The sequence below is a fragment of the Hippichthys cyanospilos genome, chromosome 11, assembly GCF_059441005.1.
Source record: "Hippichthys cyanospilos isolate Australia breed blue-spotted pipefish chromosome 11, RoL_Hcya_1.0, whole genome shotgun sequence".
Lineage (NCBI taxonomy): Eukaryota > Metazoa > Chordata > Actinopteri > Syngnathiformes > Syngnathidae > Hippichthys > Hippichthys cyanospilos.
In genome coordinates this window covers 18,123,448-18,139,281 of record NC_142379.1, presented here as the reverse complement: position 1 = coordinate 18,139,281, position 15,834 = coordinate 18,123,448, and the positions used below count along the sequence as shown (strand labels likewise).

At 44.1% G+C, this 15,834-nt stretch overlaps 1 protein-coding gene across 1 annotated transcript; it reads right to left on the bottom strand.

Annotated features, from left to right (window-relative positions):
• Positions 1-686: 686 nt before the first annotated feature.
• mnta (MAX network transcriptional repressor a) lies at positions 687-15,829 on the bottom strand. Its single transcript, XM_088428156.1, has 6 exons — positions 15,598-15,829; positions 12,217-12,832; positions 11,886-11,927; positions 11,649-11,760; positions 3,903-4,095; positions 687-2,741 (listed from the first exon to the last, which is right to left on the bottom strand). Exons 1-6 carry the CDS (start codon positions 15,668-15,670, stop codon positions 2,089-2,091), a joined length of 1,689 nt encoding a protein of 562 aa, XP_088284282.1. The 5' UTR covers positions 15,671-15,829; the 3' UTR covers positions 687-2,088.
• Positions 15,830-15,834: the final 5 nt, after the last annotated feature.

The following is a 15,834-nucleotide window of genomic DNA, read 5'->3' as shown; positions in this document are numbered from 1 at the left end:
ATTTTTACCATAAATAAAATGCAAAATGCTCAGCCAACACTCATCTATACACAGATCTTAAAACAGTTTTAACATTTTCTGGAGTGAATCGTGACAGATTTGAAGGACCGAAAAATTGCAACTATGTTGTAATAGAGCACAAGCGTGAGTTGTGGCTGACAGCAGCTCAGCACCACATGCTTGTAAACCCGTTTTTGTTTTCTTTTAACAAGTAGCTTAAGTGTTGTGTCGCCCCGCCCCACTTGTGCCCCCGCGCATGCAGCCGAAGCACATTACCCACAACTCATTGTGAATTTGATTAAAACAGCTGGAAAACGACGATGGCCTATAAAATTCCAACACGTTTTAAGTATTGACACGTTTTACGCGTTTGAATTGCAGTTTTGATATAATTTTTAATGGCAATGTTGTCAAAACAAGCTAGATGACGCAATCCAAGCAGTGGCACAATTCAGAAATACAAGCTTGTAAAATAGTGTGGAGTCTTGGTATTTGGCCTAATAGTAAGACTGGTGTATTTTTAAACTACTACTGCTACGTGTTTAGCTAAAGCTGACTGTAGCATCAAAACTGGTGGGTGACATAATTGCACAAGAAATCAAAACTTTTAATATGTCACCAACTATTTAAATATGGATTGGTTGTTGCAGGTTTATTTTGTAAAAATAAAATCACAGGTCCAAAAATTTGCAAACAAAAACATTTTATTAAGTCATGTTTTTATATATTTCTTAGTTCATACCATTTTCCCAGCGTCTTTAATAGTGAAATATAATTCAGCCCAGCTTTTACAGGCTATTTACAAGTACAACTTTCGCCATAGGGAAAACGTGTAATATTGTTCATGTCTTCCGGTGTCAACAACTGTTGACTACTTTTAGACATTTGGTGTTGGGCTCCAACATAATTTCAAATTTAATTTAACGCAGGCTTATTAGCACAGACTTAAACACAACAACTAACAGATTAGCTTTGCATTTTCAATCAATTTTGCAATGGGAACAAAACCCGACATCTAAGCAGAATATTTTTGCACGATGGGCAAATGTGATGCTTTCTAACCTCCATAAAGTCCATGGTCCCAATCAAACGAGAAAAAAAAGAACATCAGAAGTTACAAGCAAGAGCAATAACAAACAAAAAAAAAGTTTACTTACACATGATAGTTAACGTAATGTACATCTTTTTCATTAGAATGTGAATTGTATCTTGTCGCAAATCACAATTTAGAGCATAGCAAGTAGTAGTAAAGTACCATGTTAAACACAGCCTAGATTTTTTTAGGTTCACATTGCTAGTAACAACATGGCAATTCTTCCATAATAATTCAAAACCCAGCCCAGGTTAGTCCTGTTTGTTTTTTTTCTTTAAAGCCAAATGACGTACAGTATTTACACTCTTAATGTCTCACTTTGTTATTTTAATGCTGACTGCAATTTTAATCGACTCGCACAATAGTTTAAGCGTTTGAACCGGTTTCTGCATCCAGTTAGTGCACTGATTCCCAAGCAGCGTGTCATGAGATCATCAGGTGCAATTTGCCGCTATGTGTCTGAAAATGATTTATTGACTACAAATACGTAATACCTTTAATCCTCTATGGCAGTAACAAGCACGACAATTACATGCTCATCTACTAGGTGAGCACTTAAGTATTTAGTTTTGGGCATTCTTGTCTGCTGAAGTGTCGTGATTTGTTTTTGTTTTGTAAAAGCAAAACAACTTGACTCAATAAAGATCGGGGGGAAATGGTTTAGTGTGATCGCCTGACTTCCCAACGAGCCATCACACTTGCCTAGAGCAGTGAAGGTAAGGTACCAAACCTTAGCAGGCAGCAGGAGGCGGTATTGCAGCACGATTCTCATTCGGACTCCGCTCCACATTTTGAATGTGGCACAAGTGCACGCGAGTGTGCTGGCAGCAGGTGGGGCCGGCTTCTGTTGACTCCCATTGTCAACGTGCTGCATATGGCGGGTTGAGTCACGTTGAGCCCCACCATTGGTCCAGCCCAGCAGGCCCTCCCCGCGCGTCACTTGAAGCTGCGGACGTGATGCTGCTCGGCTGCTGATATTCGAGTGCGGAGGGGCTTCAGGCGAGCTTCAGAGTGCTGATAGGAAAGGAGGGCATGGTCACCATGGTCACGGGGTTGAGGACAGTCTGGCCCACCAGCTGAGGGTGGTGGGCCACCACCGTCTGTTTGCCCACAATGGCGGCAGCGCCGGCGGGGGGCTGGCTGCCGGCGCCGTTGACGTGACCCAACGTGTGCGCGATATGGCTGATCAAGGCGGGCTGCGTGACGGCCACGGGTTGGGGGTACAGGGCGGGGAGGTGAGGGCTCAGGTGGGCCACCGGGTGTACGGTGATGTGGCCGATGGGCGGCTGCCCGGGCGCCAGCTGGGCGATATGTTTCGGCGGCCCCGCTTGGATGACGTGGTTGACAGCTTGGATGACGGACGGGTGCGACGCCGACGCGTGGGCGATGACGGTTGGGTGTAAGGCGGGCTGGGCGGCGGCAGGGGGCGCGCCGGGGACGGGGGGCTTGGGCGGCGGCTGCAGCGCCGACACGTGATGGGCGATGAAGGAAGGAGTGGGGGCGGTCACAGTCAAGGTGCGGGCGGCGGCGGCGGGTGTCTGCTGGAGGTTGTCCGTTTTGTGGGCCTGAGGGGCGGCGGGCGACTCGCTCGGAGGTCGCGCCGTGACTCTTTCCTCCTCCTCGTCTTCTTCCATCACCTCTTCGCCTTCTGCGAGCACACGCACGTGTCATTTGAGCGCCACGTCAATATACACCACAGTAAACCTACACGCCGTAGACAAAATGACGTATTATGCTGGGGTGGGCTTGTTGCACGCTTTGCAGTGGATCGGGAAAGGAGAGCACTGCTGAGAACTTTCACTTCTGTTTTTGGGCTGTAGCGGACCCAATCTTCTCTTCTACAGAACCTTTTTTTGTTGTTTTTGCGTTGTGTGCCCCCACTTTTGTGGCAAAACTCATTAAAGTTTCAACATTGCAACAGAGTGGCCGATACTGTGCTAATACGGTGCTGCAGCATACGGTTAATGCTAAATTTTGCTATGTTGGCACAGTCACTACAGTTCAACAGCTGTAAAAAAAAAAAAAAAAAAAAATTGAAGCAATACTGCACACACCACATTGAACGTTCCTGAAGCTGATTGGCTGTCGCGACAGGGCAAAAGGAGCAGAATTCTGTGTTGCTCTCTGTGTCGCGGTGCTCCTAATGTGTCTTTTGTGTCACCCAACGCACTTGAAAACGTGCCGTTTTTTTCGCAATCTCCGCTTTGAGTCCGAATGCAGCATTAGGCTGAATCAGTTTCAAAAATGTTTCACAGCATATATTAAATTGAAAGGCCTAAAGAGAAAAATACGGGGGATGATATATAAATAAAACAAGGGGCTACAATTGATAATAAATTGGTTAATAAAAAGTGAATCTTTCTGCAAAGATAAACTATTTCCAACACGTTCTATTCAAAACACTGGTGAATAAAGATAATTTGGTTTTAGATTTAAAAAATTGTTTCTGTTTCAGGCTCCAATCTGTGTAAAAAAAATGGTCATGTGATTATTTGCTCTTGTTCTGGTTCAATGCAGGGTTGAATATAGAACTAGTGGCATACAGGGCTGTTGGCCACCCAAATATTTGTAAATTATTTCAATTATTTTAAGATCAGCCCTAGTATGTATGCTATACAGATTAAAAAAAAAAAAAAGATAGCATCCCAGGATCTGCATCACAGTTAAGTTACCATCACGAGAGTTGAGCCGTTATCGGGTTTGTGCGACTTTAACCGATATGTTCATACTAACTTTATTTAATTTGATGTGAGGATCACCGCCGTCAGCAAAATATTCGTTTGTCATGTATCTAAGGTTGCCTGCCCACCTGAGGCTGTGGAAGTGGACGCCTGGTCCTCCTCGGGCTGCGCGGTCTGCCGCAGCACTCGCTCGATCTCCACAACGTCCATCCACTGGCTCAGCTCGTTCTTCAGCTCCTCCAAGTGCTGCTGCGTGGCGATCTTCTCGCGGGCCAGACGTTCCATGTCGTGCTCGTACTCCTTCTCTTTGCGCTTCAGTGTCTGTGCAAACACACAAACTCATGAGTGCCTGTGGGATTATAACCTGCTATTTGTCGACTTTTTTATGATGACTAAATGTTGGTTTAATCCAAACTGCATGCATGCGTAGCAGTCAGTTTTATTTCGCATTTGTATTTTGGTACAGTTGATCAAAATTTAAATGGTGGCAAGCGTGTTGATTGACACGAGTTTGAGTGCAACTGGTAAATTCTGAAACGTCACGTTCAGTTAAAAAGGTGTGCTCTTGCGCAATAACATTCTTGGTTTATTTGTACTTCATGTGTAAGAAGTTTTTTTTTAACCCCCGGTTCAATTGTACAGTTGACAGAGGTGATCTTAAGAGTGGAAATTTTCAGAAATGTAGATGTTTTAAACAAGAAATTTGGCATAGAGCAGGTGTGTATAAACATTATTTATCCACTGTTTGTACAGTACATTAATGGATTGAATTATTGATTCTTTGATATGTTTATAATTGTGTGCTATGGTTGCTGCTGTAAAATATGACATTTCAAAATGCTGAAAGTTCTTTTTGGTGTTTAATAATCAAATATAACAAGAACGTCGCACACTGCAGACCGTCATCAACCCTGAACTGTGAAGTGAAATAAGGTGTCTGTCAGTCAACAGACTCCCTGGATCCATTTTAATTGCAAATGTGGACCCCTGCCAACCATGTGTACTACTTACAAGTAAAATGAGTCATTAAAACAATAGTGTTATAAGAATGCACCGGGAATCTGTTATTGCAAGTAATTGTTAGGAAACAGTTTTTGTTTTAAGAGCAAAACCACGAAGGCAAGAGGAGGCGTGGAAAGGGGGCGGAAAGTGGGCGGTGCTTCCAGGCAATGACTCTGTGACCCAGTTTTCCCCTGAGCTGCAGGTCAGCTGACACGCAACTAAAAACACTTCCTAAATCAAAGTTCAAAACCCGCAAAGGAAAAAGCAGCGACGATGCGGCTGAAAACAAAATGAGGGCACGTACTGTACGTTGAGAGTTATTCCTGAAAATCTACATCCACGTGCGCCAAATGGAAACACACAGTGTGAAGTCGAGTTCCAGCAAGCTCATGAGTCAGGATCATAAAAGCATTTCCTGATCGGGTGGACTTCCTGCTTGTGTTCATTCGGCACGGCGGTGTGCGCGCGTCAGCCGAGAGTGGATGCCGCAGTTACCGAGTGTTGTGTGTGTTCTAAAGGGCACGTTTTCTCAAGCCACTACACACGACACATGACTACATGTGAAAAAGGCGGGCACCTGCTCCTTATCTTCATCCTGGATTATTGGCGCCTACCGCACCGTGATAGACGCAATGCAGCCCAACCTAACCAACATTGCCGATCAAATCACAATTTCGCATTTGACCACATTTTGCACGAAAGACAAGGTGGCTTACTGATGCTGAGATCCGAACAAGCACCATGGATCAAATAGTACAAAACTTTAGCTAAGCAAACGTTTAGCTTTTCCTTTCACTTTTGGACATGTTTTGAAAAATAAATACGCCAGTCAAAACTGAGCATTCTTTATGAATAAAAGAGTGCTTTGAAACATAAACGCAACATGAAAATTCATCACATAAAACCTGTGCTGTGACCCAAACCACAGAACAACAAGGAAGACGTGCTTATCACAAGGGCACAGTGTTGGATTATTTTTGGATTGTACAGCTACAAAGTTCCTTATAAAAGAAAGGCGTCAGGATGGCAACTAATTTCTGAAATGGGGGATTTGAACTTCAGCTCAGAAGGGTTGCCCTGTGTCATATTTTTATGTGCCGTCCATGCTTGTGAGGGTTCTCTGATTTTCGGGTTTCTCCCACCTCTGGTCCAAAGCCAGCTCCATGACACTAATGAGAACAAGTGCACTCACTAACATGAGTACATGTGATATGAGAAGCCTTGCTTTCCAACTACCACGCAATGACAGCATCCCTTGTCATCACTGGTTGCCACGGAAACAGCTCAAAGGTTTCCTCGGCAACGGAGACCCTTCACGGCGCCGAACGAGACGCGAGGTGTTTTTAAATGGAGACGGGGTCCGGCACAATAGAAAGTGATGGCAAGCCTTAATAAACGACATACGCCTGCCCTAAACAAAGTGATTAGGAGCGAGAAAGCCAGCAGGGGGAAAGGCAAGATTCTCCGCAAACACACTGAACTGCTGCTGTACATGTGTGCGCGCGCACGTGGCGGAGACAACAACAAATGCGGCCGTCCCCGGTGAAACGCACGCAACCTGAGAAGCTGCTCAGAGGCAGATGGCTCCCACATGGCATCCCGCTAATCATGTTGCCGCGTTGCTAGGACATTGGGTTCCAAGCACCTTTTGTTTCCTTACGCATGACTGACACCACTTTTCTTACCACATACACACACAATTCCTGTGAGATAAGGCCCAACCTTAACCTTGTTTGCGTGGTAATAGAGATCAGCGCCAGGAATCGGCTGCACTGAGTGTGTGGGTGTGTGTAAGGTAAACACTGGTCAAGCTGCCTGTCACAAGCAAGGAGTGGGGGGAAAAAAAGTGCAGCGCACATGGCTCCACAAAGGGGGGGAGGGGCATCCAGTCTACTCCCTGACTCACTTGTGCAGAAGTTGAGGACAAGCTGTACTGTGTGTACTGTGCCGTCTTAAAGGGCCAGTAGCGCGTGAGGCCACGTTGCGAACACGCCGCTAAAGCCGGATCTCTCCTAGGCTTGAGGTCTTGTGACTGTGTGCTGAGCGTAAAGCCTCATCTGGCCGTGCCTTCCAGCTGGAACGGAGCACTTCACGTGGTGCCTGACAGCCCACAAGTAAAGCTTTGTGTGTGGAAAATCACATTCTTCTTCGATGGTGCATAGAAAAGGTCTACACTCCTGATCAATGCCAGGTTTTCTGTGTCATTAAACTGTGCCCCCCCCCCCCCAAAAAAAAAAAAAAATGTTATCCAACACTGAAACTGATGAAATATTTTAAGAACTAAGAAAAGATTGCTTGGATGCACAAGAGTGGACGATGGGGTAGGAACGCAGAAAGAATTCCATACTGGCTGAAGCATGGAGGTGGCAACATCATGCTTTGGGGCTGTTTTTGATCAGCTGGAACGGGCCACATTGTCTGATGCTTCTCAAATGCGACAGTTGACCACACACATATTGCATGAGGCTCTTCATTCAATACAGTACATCTGGAACGCATTCACAGCGCTTCACCTTTTCCATATTTTGTCATCTTACAGCCTTATTCCTAGTTGTATTAATCTCTTACCTCAAAATTCTACACAATACCCTATGACAGAAAAAAGTTTTTAAATTCTTTAAATGTATTCTAAATAGAACATTTAGAAATTACACATAAGCATTGACAGCCTTTGCAAGGAAGCTCAAAAATGAGCTCAAGTGAATCCTTTTTCCACACTGATCATCCTTAAGATGATTCTACCACTTAAATGAAGTCCACCAACAGGAAATTTAGTTGATTTGACATGATTTGGGATGGCAAACACCTGTCCATATTAACTCCCACAGTTAGGATACAGAAAAGATTCTGCTAAGCACACAGTGAAGATCTCAAAGGATTGGCTTCAGACCGCTCTATGAATGTCCTGGAATGGTTCGGTCAGTGCCAAGACTTGAATCTGAATGAACATCTCTGGAGAGACCTGAAAATAGCTGTGCACACGTATGTCGTCTCACATCCAACCCGGTGGACTGAGAAAGAATTACGACTGCCAAGGAAAATGGGAAGAACTGCCAAAACTTGTGGCATCATATTAAAAAAAGACTTGAGGCTGTAATCGCTGCCAAAAGTAGATCAACAAAGTATTAAGCAAAGTTCGTGAATACTTGGGATTTGATTCTTTAGTTTTCTGTTTTAACGTCAGTCATAAGGGGTATTGTGTGTAGATTTTGCGGTAAGAGATTGACTTAATACTGTTTAAAATGAGGCTGTCACGTGACATAATATGGGAAAAGTAAAGCCTTCAAATCCAATGAATGTTGTACTGTATCATCTTGTTTCAGTTACAAAAAAATTGAGTCTATCTTGCTATTTAAGGAGTACCGAGAATAAAAGAACCACAAATACGCACATGACCTATAATCCAAATGAATACAACAGGCACAGTGCAGACACCATTGCCATATATACTGTATGTACCACTAGCTTTGGTATTTCACCCACAGGTAAATATTAAATTATAAATATGATTAGAAATTGTTGTTGAACACAATACACGGCGTGACACTGCGACCGACCAACTAAAAAAGTACACCAGTGCAAAAGTTACTGTATCACTTATATGGAATGTGTATAGTACATTTTCATCACAGCGCGCGGGCAGCTGTGTCCCGCTTGCTTATATAACCCTGAAAATGATTTTGTGTCCGTGAGCAGGCTAGTTTTAAAAAAATACGGCTAATGTATATTAGCCTGATACACAAATATATAAACACACACGCACTGTGTATATACCCGCAGTGGTGTCAAACAGAATACAGAGTATCTGCTGAATATCTGTGGCACTTACTAAAGCTTCTTGTGTCTTTTAGGTACAAAGCAAGCAGAAACCCATTTAGTAATCTTGGAGGAGGGGAAAGCGAGCACCGTATTTACTGCTCTGCATTCCCTGCCCGCAGCTGGCAGCTCAACCTACGAGTACTCACTCCTCAGTCCTGCCTGCTGCAGCGCTGGGCGGAGTAGCGGCGAAGGCGGGTGACGTCACACGGCTCAAGCTAGCCATGTGCTTGTTGCTCATGTGGCCTTTTAAGCTATGAGAGGCCCGCAAGGGAGGGGCGGAGCATGTGGCAGGACTAGCACTGCATTAGGGATTACTTTTCGGCCTCTACGGGCGTGCCTATACGCTTTTCTTGCCACAGACACAGCCATTGTAGCATTTCTGACATGAAAGTCAAGGAGCTGCTAAATGACTCGCAACTAGTAGATTCACATGGCAATATCGATATCAAGATCTTTGCTGTAGATGAAAGCACAAATGAGCTGACACATAAAGAATGTGGTAAACGATTGCCCTTTGGTTTGAATTGGAGGTGGACTACATAATGTTGGAAGACAAGCAGCGGCATGAAGAATGCCTCACTAATTGGCTAAAAATGCATGTCAAGTACACAAATGATTTGCATCCAAGATCTTCAAAACAACCAAATGCCTCTTTTCATTGGTGAACAGGCAACAGCACATATGCTTAACTTTAAGCCTCTTAGTAAAACCTCACCTGAGCACCCATTTGGGACATGACGACCAAGTAGGAAAATTCCACGACAGTCAGTGCACATTCATGCTAAAGTCAGCGTTATTTTTGTAGGAATGTTGAGACAACCATCTACCTATTAAGTAAAACAATGCCATTAATGTAAAATCACCTCTCAGACTACACAGGGACATTTTGGAAAATAATCTGTCAAATAATTGTTTTGAATGTGCGGTTGATTACAGTAGGTGGGTCATCCTCCACCAGGGGGAGGGAGGATTGGGTGAAAAGCTATGCACCCACCCTGCCCTACTTTCCTTCTGTATTATTGACAGCCAAGCTGCAGCAACTCAACATCAACAGTACCGGCCTCTTTGCCGGCGAGCACCAAAAATTGAGAGGCCAGAGGCCCTTAAGAAGGCCAATTCTGGGTATATGTGGAAACAGCCTGTGTTCCGAGAAATTTTGACTATGTGAAGATAGAGATCTTAATTGTGTTGTTGGAGCAAGAAAAAAACATCTGAGAAACCTGAGAAGAACGTGTCTCAGGTTAAAGCTGAGTTCTGCACTAAAGATAGGAAGAGGTGGGGTTGGAGGGGGAAAAAAAAAAGGCCCAAGCAATGTTACCCGGGGATTCAAAATAATGTGTTGCATCTCTGCTCCGCTGTTCCACCGCATCGACACCGCACACCCCTGCCCACTGCATGGGTCTCCGCTCCGTAGCGGAGTCCCTGGAAGGTCATACTAGGCTTGTACAGGGACTATCAATTTGCGTAATTAAAAAAAAAATAAATCTAAACTTCCAGAAACAAACTAAGTTCGATTTGTCAAAAGTTTGCGGGTGTCATGATTCATTTACAATGGGTGAGTACATACAGTATTCTTTATAACTTTATTGATAGAATTGTGACTCAAACAGTAATATCCTGTAGCTATATATTTGCCCACGGTACAGCGCCAGTTAACAAAAAGGAAAGCATTTGCTCCTTTTGTCTCGATGACAATGGTAGAGAAAGAGAAAGTCCATTTTGGGTTCATCCGATCAATCAGCAAAGAAGAGGACAATCTTGTCCATGCGGAATGCTTTTTCTTTGTAAATCCAGTTGTAGATCACATTCTTTTTCCTGTTTGGTGCTTTCTAAACTGCGGAATTGACCACGATGCACGGACCAGACTTTTATAAGTCCTGCATAAAGTTCGCAAGCAGTACAGCCACGACACAGCGCGGCAGATACGCAGGATGTGGAGTCGCTCTCATTGATTAACATGGCTGTTGAGCGGGGCGGAGTGGAAACGCAACACAGTATGTGGAATCCAGGGGTTCATCTGACTGCTAAAACAGTCCAGCTAACCTTGTTACCATCCAGTGATAAACCATACCCACGTACATTGCTTCATACTGTATTTATTTTTTATGACAGCTGGATTTACTGTATGCATCCAATTTGTTTTTGACCAGCAGTTTACATGGGAATTTCATGTGACCAATAGCCAATGTGACTAGATCAAAACCAGAATGCACAGATGTCCAAAATTGCGTGGCAAAAGCACAATAAAGATAATACAAACATCAAACATCGCAGAAGGTTCATCTTACCTGGACTAACTCTGCCAACCCCTTCAATGACGGTTATTTAACAATTGGCACATGTCTAATTCAAAATATTTAGACCATATTGAATCGCCCAAGCTATTGCTATCGTTGAAAGATGCCTGATTGGATCTGAAAGTATCCGCTTCAGTGCCCTTTCTTCTTTTATTGAGGTTTAATTTCTAGAGGTTTAGGATCAGTTTAAGATTCATACATTGGGGGGGGGGGGGGTCAGTCTCTTCTACCTTGGAGAAACTGTGTCTAAATAATAGCGGCATAGAAGTGAAAAGACTACAGAGCCGGGGCGCGTCATGTGGCCACCATGTACACAAGGTGCGAAACCTTTGAGCATTGGACTGTGAATTTAACAGGAAAGATGACGTTCCGCTTTTTTGGCTGCCATTGCGTTCAAAGCACTGTTAAGTGACCCCTGACAGTTAAAAAAGGAAGACAAACATGCACTGCAGCAATAGACAGCAAACCATAGAAAAAACCATGAAAAATCAAGCACTTGTGTGGAAAATGGCTGCAACATTCCTTTTGCAAATGTAACCCATGTTAGTCACACTTAATCCAGCGCTAAAATAAGTTACAGTTTCTCTTCTTTTTGGTTTGCAATTTTATGGTCATTTAAAAGGTGTTCAGTTGTTGATATTTGAAACAGCCATTGAAAATGATGGCACCACTAATTTGCCTAATTTGGGCACTTGGCAATTGAGTCGTTTGGGATTTCAGAACTGGATGTGAATTGAGCGTCAGCCTCCTTCCTACCTGGATGTATCTCAGGGCACTTCTCAGCACACTTAGATTGGAGGTCTTCTTTTCATCAATATTGGGGATGTTTTTTTTCAGTGTCTCGAAGCACTCCTTCAAGTGGGCTCGTCTGATGGACATATAACGTACAGTATACTTGAAATAGCCTACTCGTAGACTTTTTGGAGTGTTTACATTGTCTGTAAATGCGAAAAAAACAACAAAAAACATTTTTGAGACGACACTTGAACTCACCTGTTTTTCTCGAGCTTGTTATGCACTTCTCTTGTACCTGCCCTGTAGAAGCAGACCAGAACATAGAGATTTTGACATTCAAACATGATAAATGGTGCGTAGAGTGTACTTAGATAGCAGTCTTAACTTTGAGAACCGCAATGGTGTCAGGATGTTTTCATGATGATATAACGTTACCCAGCATAGTTGACCAGCATCCCGGAACAGATTGTTTTCTACCCGAGACATATGTACCGGCTGACTCGGTATAATGTCAGTCGGCCGTTTGGGTGCGCGTATACTATGCTTGACGACACAGAGGTACTATGGCCAAACGATTTGAACGTCTTACCCCCCGGGTCTTTTCTTTTGGTCGAGTAGTCGCCCGTCTTCAGGAGGACTCGCTCGACTGCTGGGGCCATTCACCAAGTGGGCTGGCTGTATGGTCTGGGGGGGCGCTGTAGGCTGATGGGGAGGCGAGACGATGGAGCCGGGGTAGCGCTGAACGAGCTGTTGTTGGTGCGTTTGCAGCTGCTGTGTGATAGTGCTTTTGGTTTGATCAACGATCTGGCTTGGGTTGTGGTGATGATTTTGTGAAGGCGTTTTGTGGTTTGGGTCATCTGGTTTGGGTTGGGGGGAACGCGGCGGAGCTATCACACCTTGTTCCTGAGGAGATGGGGGTTCCCTTTTGGGGGAGGCACGGGAGGGAGCAGCGGGGTGGGAGAGCAATGCCACGGGGAGAGAAGGTGAGACCGTCGGGTTGGGTTTGACAACCGGGATGGGGATGACTGCGATGGGCATGGACGGGGGAGGCAGGGAGGGCGGTATGGAGGGCAGGGGACGATCAGTGAAAAGCTCCTCTGCTTTAAAAACATTGTTGACGTGGCCTCTGCAGTTGTACTTATTCACATCAGTGATCCTTTGCTCCATCAACAGATCCAGATGCAGCTTCTCTTTCAGTTCATCCTCTGCAGACAATAACATTACATAGGTTATATCACAGCATTTGTTTTAGCGTAGGCAAAGACCCATTCACGTGCATAGCATGCAGAAACCCATTCAATCATTCATTTGCTGTACCATTTTTTTCTCTCAATCGGCTTGCAAGTGTGCCGGATCCCATCCCAGCTGAATTTGGGCAAGACTTTAGCATACCCTGAATCGGCCAATTTCAAGTCACGGGAACCTTCGTCCGCATTCGCTTTTATGAACTGTGGGAGGGTGGAGTGCCCAAAGAAAACTAAGCAAACACAGAGAAGGCATGCAAAGTTTTGATTGGAACATGTGAGCGTGAAGCACTGGCAAACCGCTGCTCCGTCTGCTTAAATCCTCCAACGCAATTATTAACCACCAGGCCTGCACAATAACATTAGTCGTAATCGCCTTATTTTGACTTTGGAAAGTTCTTTGGTGAAAATTGTTGCTCCTACTGCAGCCGCAGGTGAATTAATAACCACGCGATTATCAATGATGGACAGGGAGTCAACTTTACATTTAAAAAGCAAATTACTGATTTGATGACATCTGCAGTCACTACTTACTACACTGAGCAGATTGTAACACGCACGCCCACACTTGAGTGGCATGTACGCATATGCAGCATTTCTGCATGCAAGATTTTGAGTGTGGAATAGTAAATGTAGAACCAATTATATGCAACCCCTTTGTGACGTATATAGCTTGATGAAGAATTCTGTCTTGTTACTATGGCATTAGTGATATCACTCATAGAACCTGGAGACTCAAGGTTACAGGGCTCGTAGCTCCAAATTCAGGCACGCTTTTACATTTGGTTGAAGAAGAATTGCGCTGAGAGATTAAAAAAAAAACAACAAACAAAATCAGATTTTCAATGGGAAGGACAGTAAAGGCTGGAGTGTTGTGCAGCACTAAGTCTTCTGACAAATGTTTCTACAGGCTCCACATTAAGTAAAACTATATGAAGGGCTGCCAAAACAAGGGCTATTACATAACTGCAGCACATAGCAAAACTGGCCTGGTTGCCTACATGCACTGACCTGCTGCACAGCAGCTAGAAGCTGTAGCAGCGGCAAGAGGAAGAGGAGGAGGAAGAGAAGAATTCCAAGCAATTCGAGCAATGTGTGGGAGGAGCCACAAGGAAGAAATGGAGCACTCACTCCAGAGCGCTTGTGAAGACGGTAAACATCGCTAACAGGCAACACCAGTGTTTCCCAGCATTTATCCAATCAAAGTACATGTTGTCGTCAGGACAAATCTCACAGCGCAAGAGCAAACTACGTCACAAAAACAGCGCTGATGTCAGGCTCAGGCCAAAGCGTGGTCACATATTCAGTTCACACGAGATCTGTTCTTGTTTGTTTTACAAATTGACCAAGTAAAAAGTTAAAAATGTCTCTCATCAGTGATGCTGATTTGTGGTTTCCTGAAAATTGTTTTTTTCAAATGCATGGATTCCACATGATGCGAAAGATACTTTGACATATATTAGCTTGTCAAAATTTGCTTGATTTACAAAGCAGTATGAAACTTGGCTTTGTTTGTTTGTCCACACAACCTATACTTTTTTGAAATCTGGGAACAGGTGGATACACTGGTTAGTTGTCTCTATCTCCACTAGTTTGTGGATTAGCTTTAAATTATTATGCATGTCACTAGGATACCAGCATACATAGATGAACAAAGATACATAATTAGCAGCAAATACTTTTTTGGACCAATGTGGTGGTGTACCGTGTGGGAATCAGTGTGTTAACACATTTTTTTTTTTTACCATTTAAAGTGTGGTCAGGTGCTACTTTTTGAGAACAGATCCACTTGTGGAATGACCTACAGATGTGTTCATCTATCTAAACCAGTGTCTAAATAACAGGAAGAACAAAAACAATGCTCTTCCAATAGAAGGCAGAAGATAAAACTCGCTCAGTATCAACCACCTGTTATCACACAAAGAAAAATATCTGTGTGCATCACTTAAGGAGCTTTACAAGTTGTGTGTTGTTGGTCACTTTTACATATACTGAGTTATTAACATGTATATCCCTTTCAAATAATCCCGCCTCAATCTTTTTTTTTTATTCATGAAGTGACAAACAAGCAATGCAAAACGAATTAACCGTATCAGTGGATCCGCCAAATATTTCAAAGGATTATTACCACAAGTAAAAAAACAAGAATATTTATAATTCAAAACAAACGTTTTACTATCGAGGCTGTTTTGTGGACGTTGGAGGGCAACGCGTCAACGAGCCGTAGTGAGTCATCATCTTATACACAATCTTCGGGAAGGGTTGCCCGACGCGCACGTGGTGAAAGGGGCGTGTCCGGATGGTACACGTCACCTACAGACAGGGCTCTCGGGGGACTATTTTTATTTTCCCTCAATACAAACAAGCAAAGAGAGCAGCCTGTGGCGCGCAGGCTTGTTTTCAAACCTGGGTCCACGTCCCGAGTGACGGTCGAGGCCCCCCACAAACTCGCAGGAAAACTTGACAGCAAAACGTCATGTGAGGCCACGCGACGTCACGCTAATAAAAAACGACAGCGCCCATTCGCACTTATTAGTCAGAATAGCCCAACACATCCTCAGTCAGTCACACACAGCATATAACGCGGTCATTAAAAAGTGCGCTGCATGATGGATGCGTGCGTCCGCGGCGATTGCCAAGAGGGAAAATCGTCAAAACAAACTTTAATCTGTAGCTCACGTGGTGGGTGAAGTTATAACAAACGAGTTAAATAGACAAGATCTTACCACGTGCTCTCTGTTGTTGCTGGGCTTGCAATTCCAAAAATTTTGCAGCTTCGAGGAGCGTTTCGATGCTCATTTCTGTCCGCTTGGAAATATTCCCAGTCCAAAACCAAGCAAAAGAAAAAAAGTAAAAAGCGAGGGGGCGACGTAAGCGGACGCGAGATGTCTGTTGAATGATAGAGGTAAGCAAGACACAGAGGGCGATCCCCGCGATGAGGAGGGCAGGAGGGTAAGCGGACA

Excerpts from the sequence above, each read along its gene's own strand:
- mnta (XM_088428156.1), bottom strand. The coding sequence starts at position 15,670 with ATGAGCATCGAAACGCTCCTCGAAGCTGCAAAATTTTTGGAATTGCAA. Across the intron at positions 12,833-15,597 it reads GCAACAACAGAGAGCACGTG|AGGATGAACTGAAAGAGAAG; the intron begins GTAAGATCTTGT and ends TATTGTCTGCAG. Across the intron at positions 2,742-3,902 it reads GTCCACTTCCACAGCCTCAG|AAGGCGAAGAGGTGATGGAA; the intron begins GTGGGCAGGCAA and ends GTGTGCTCGCAG.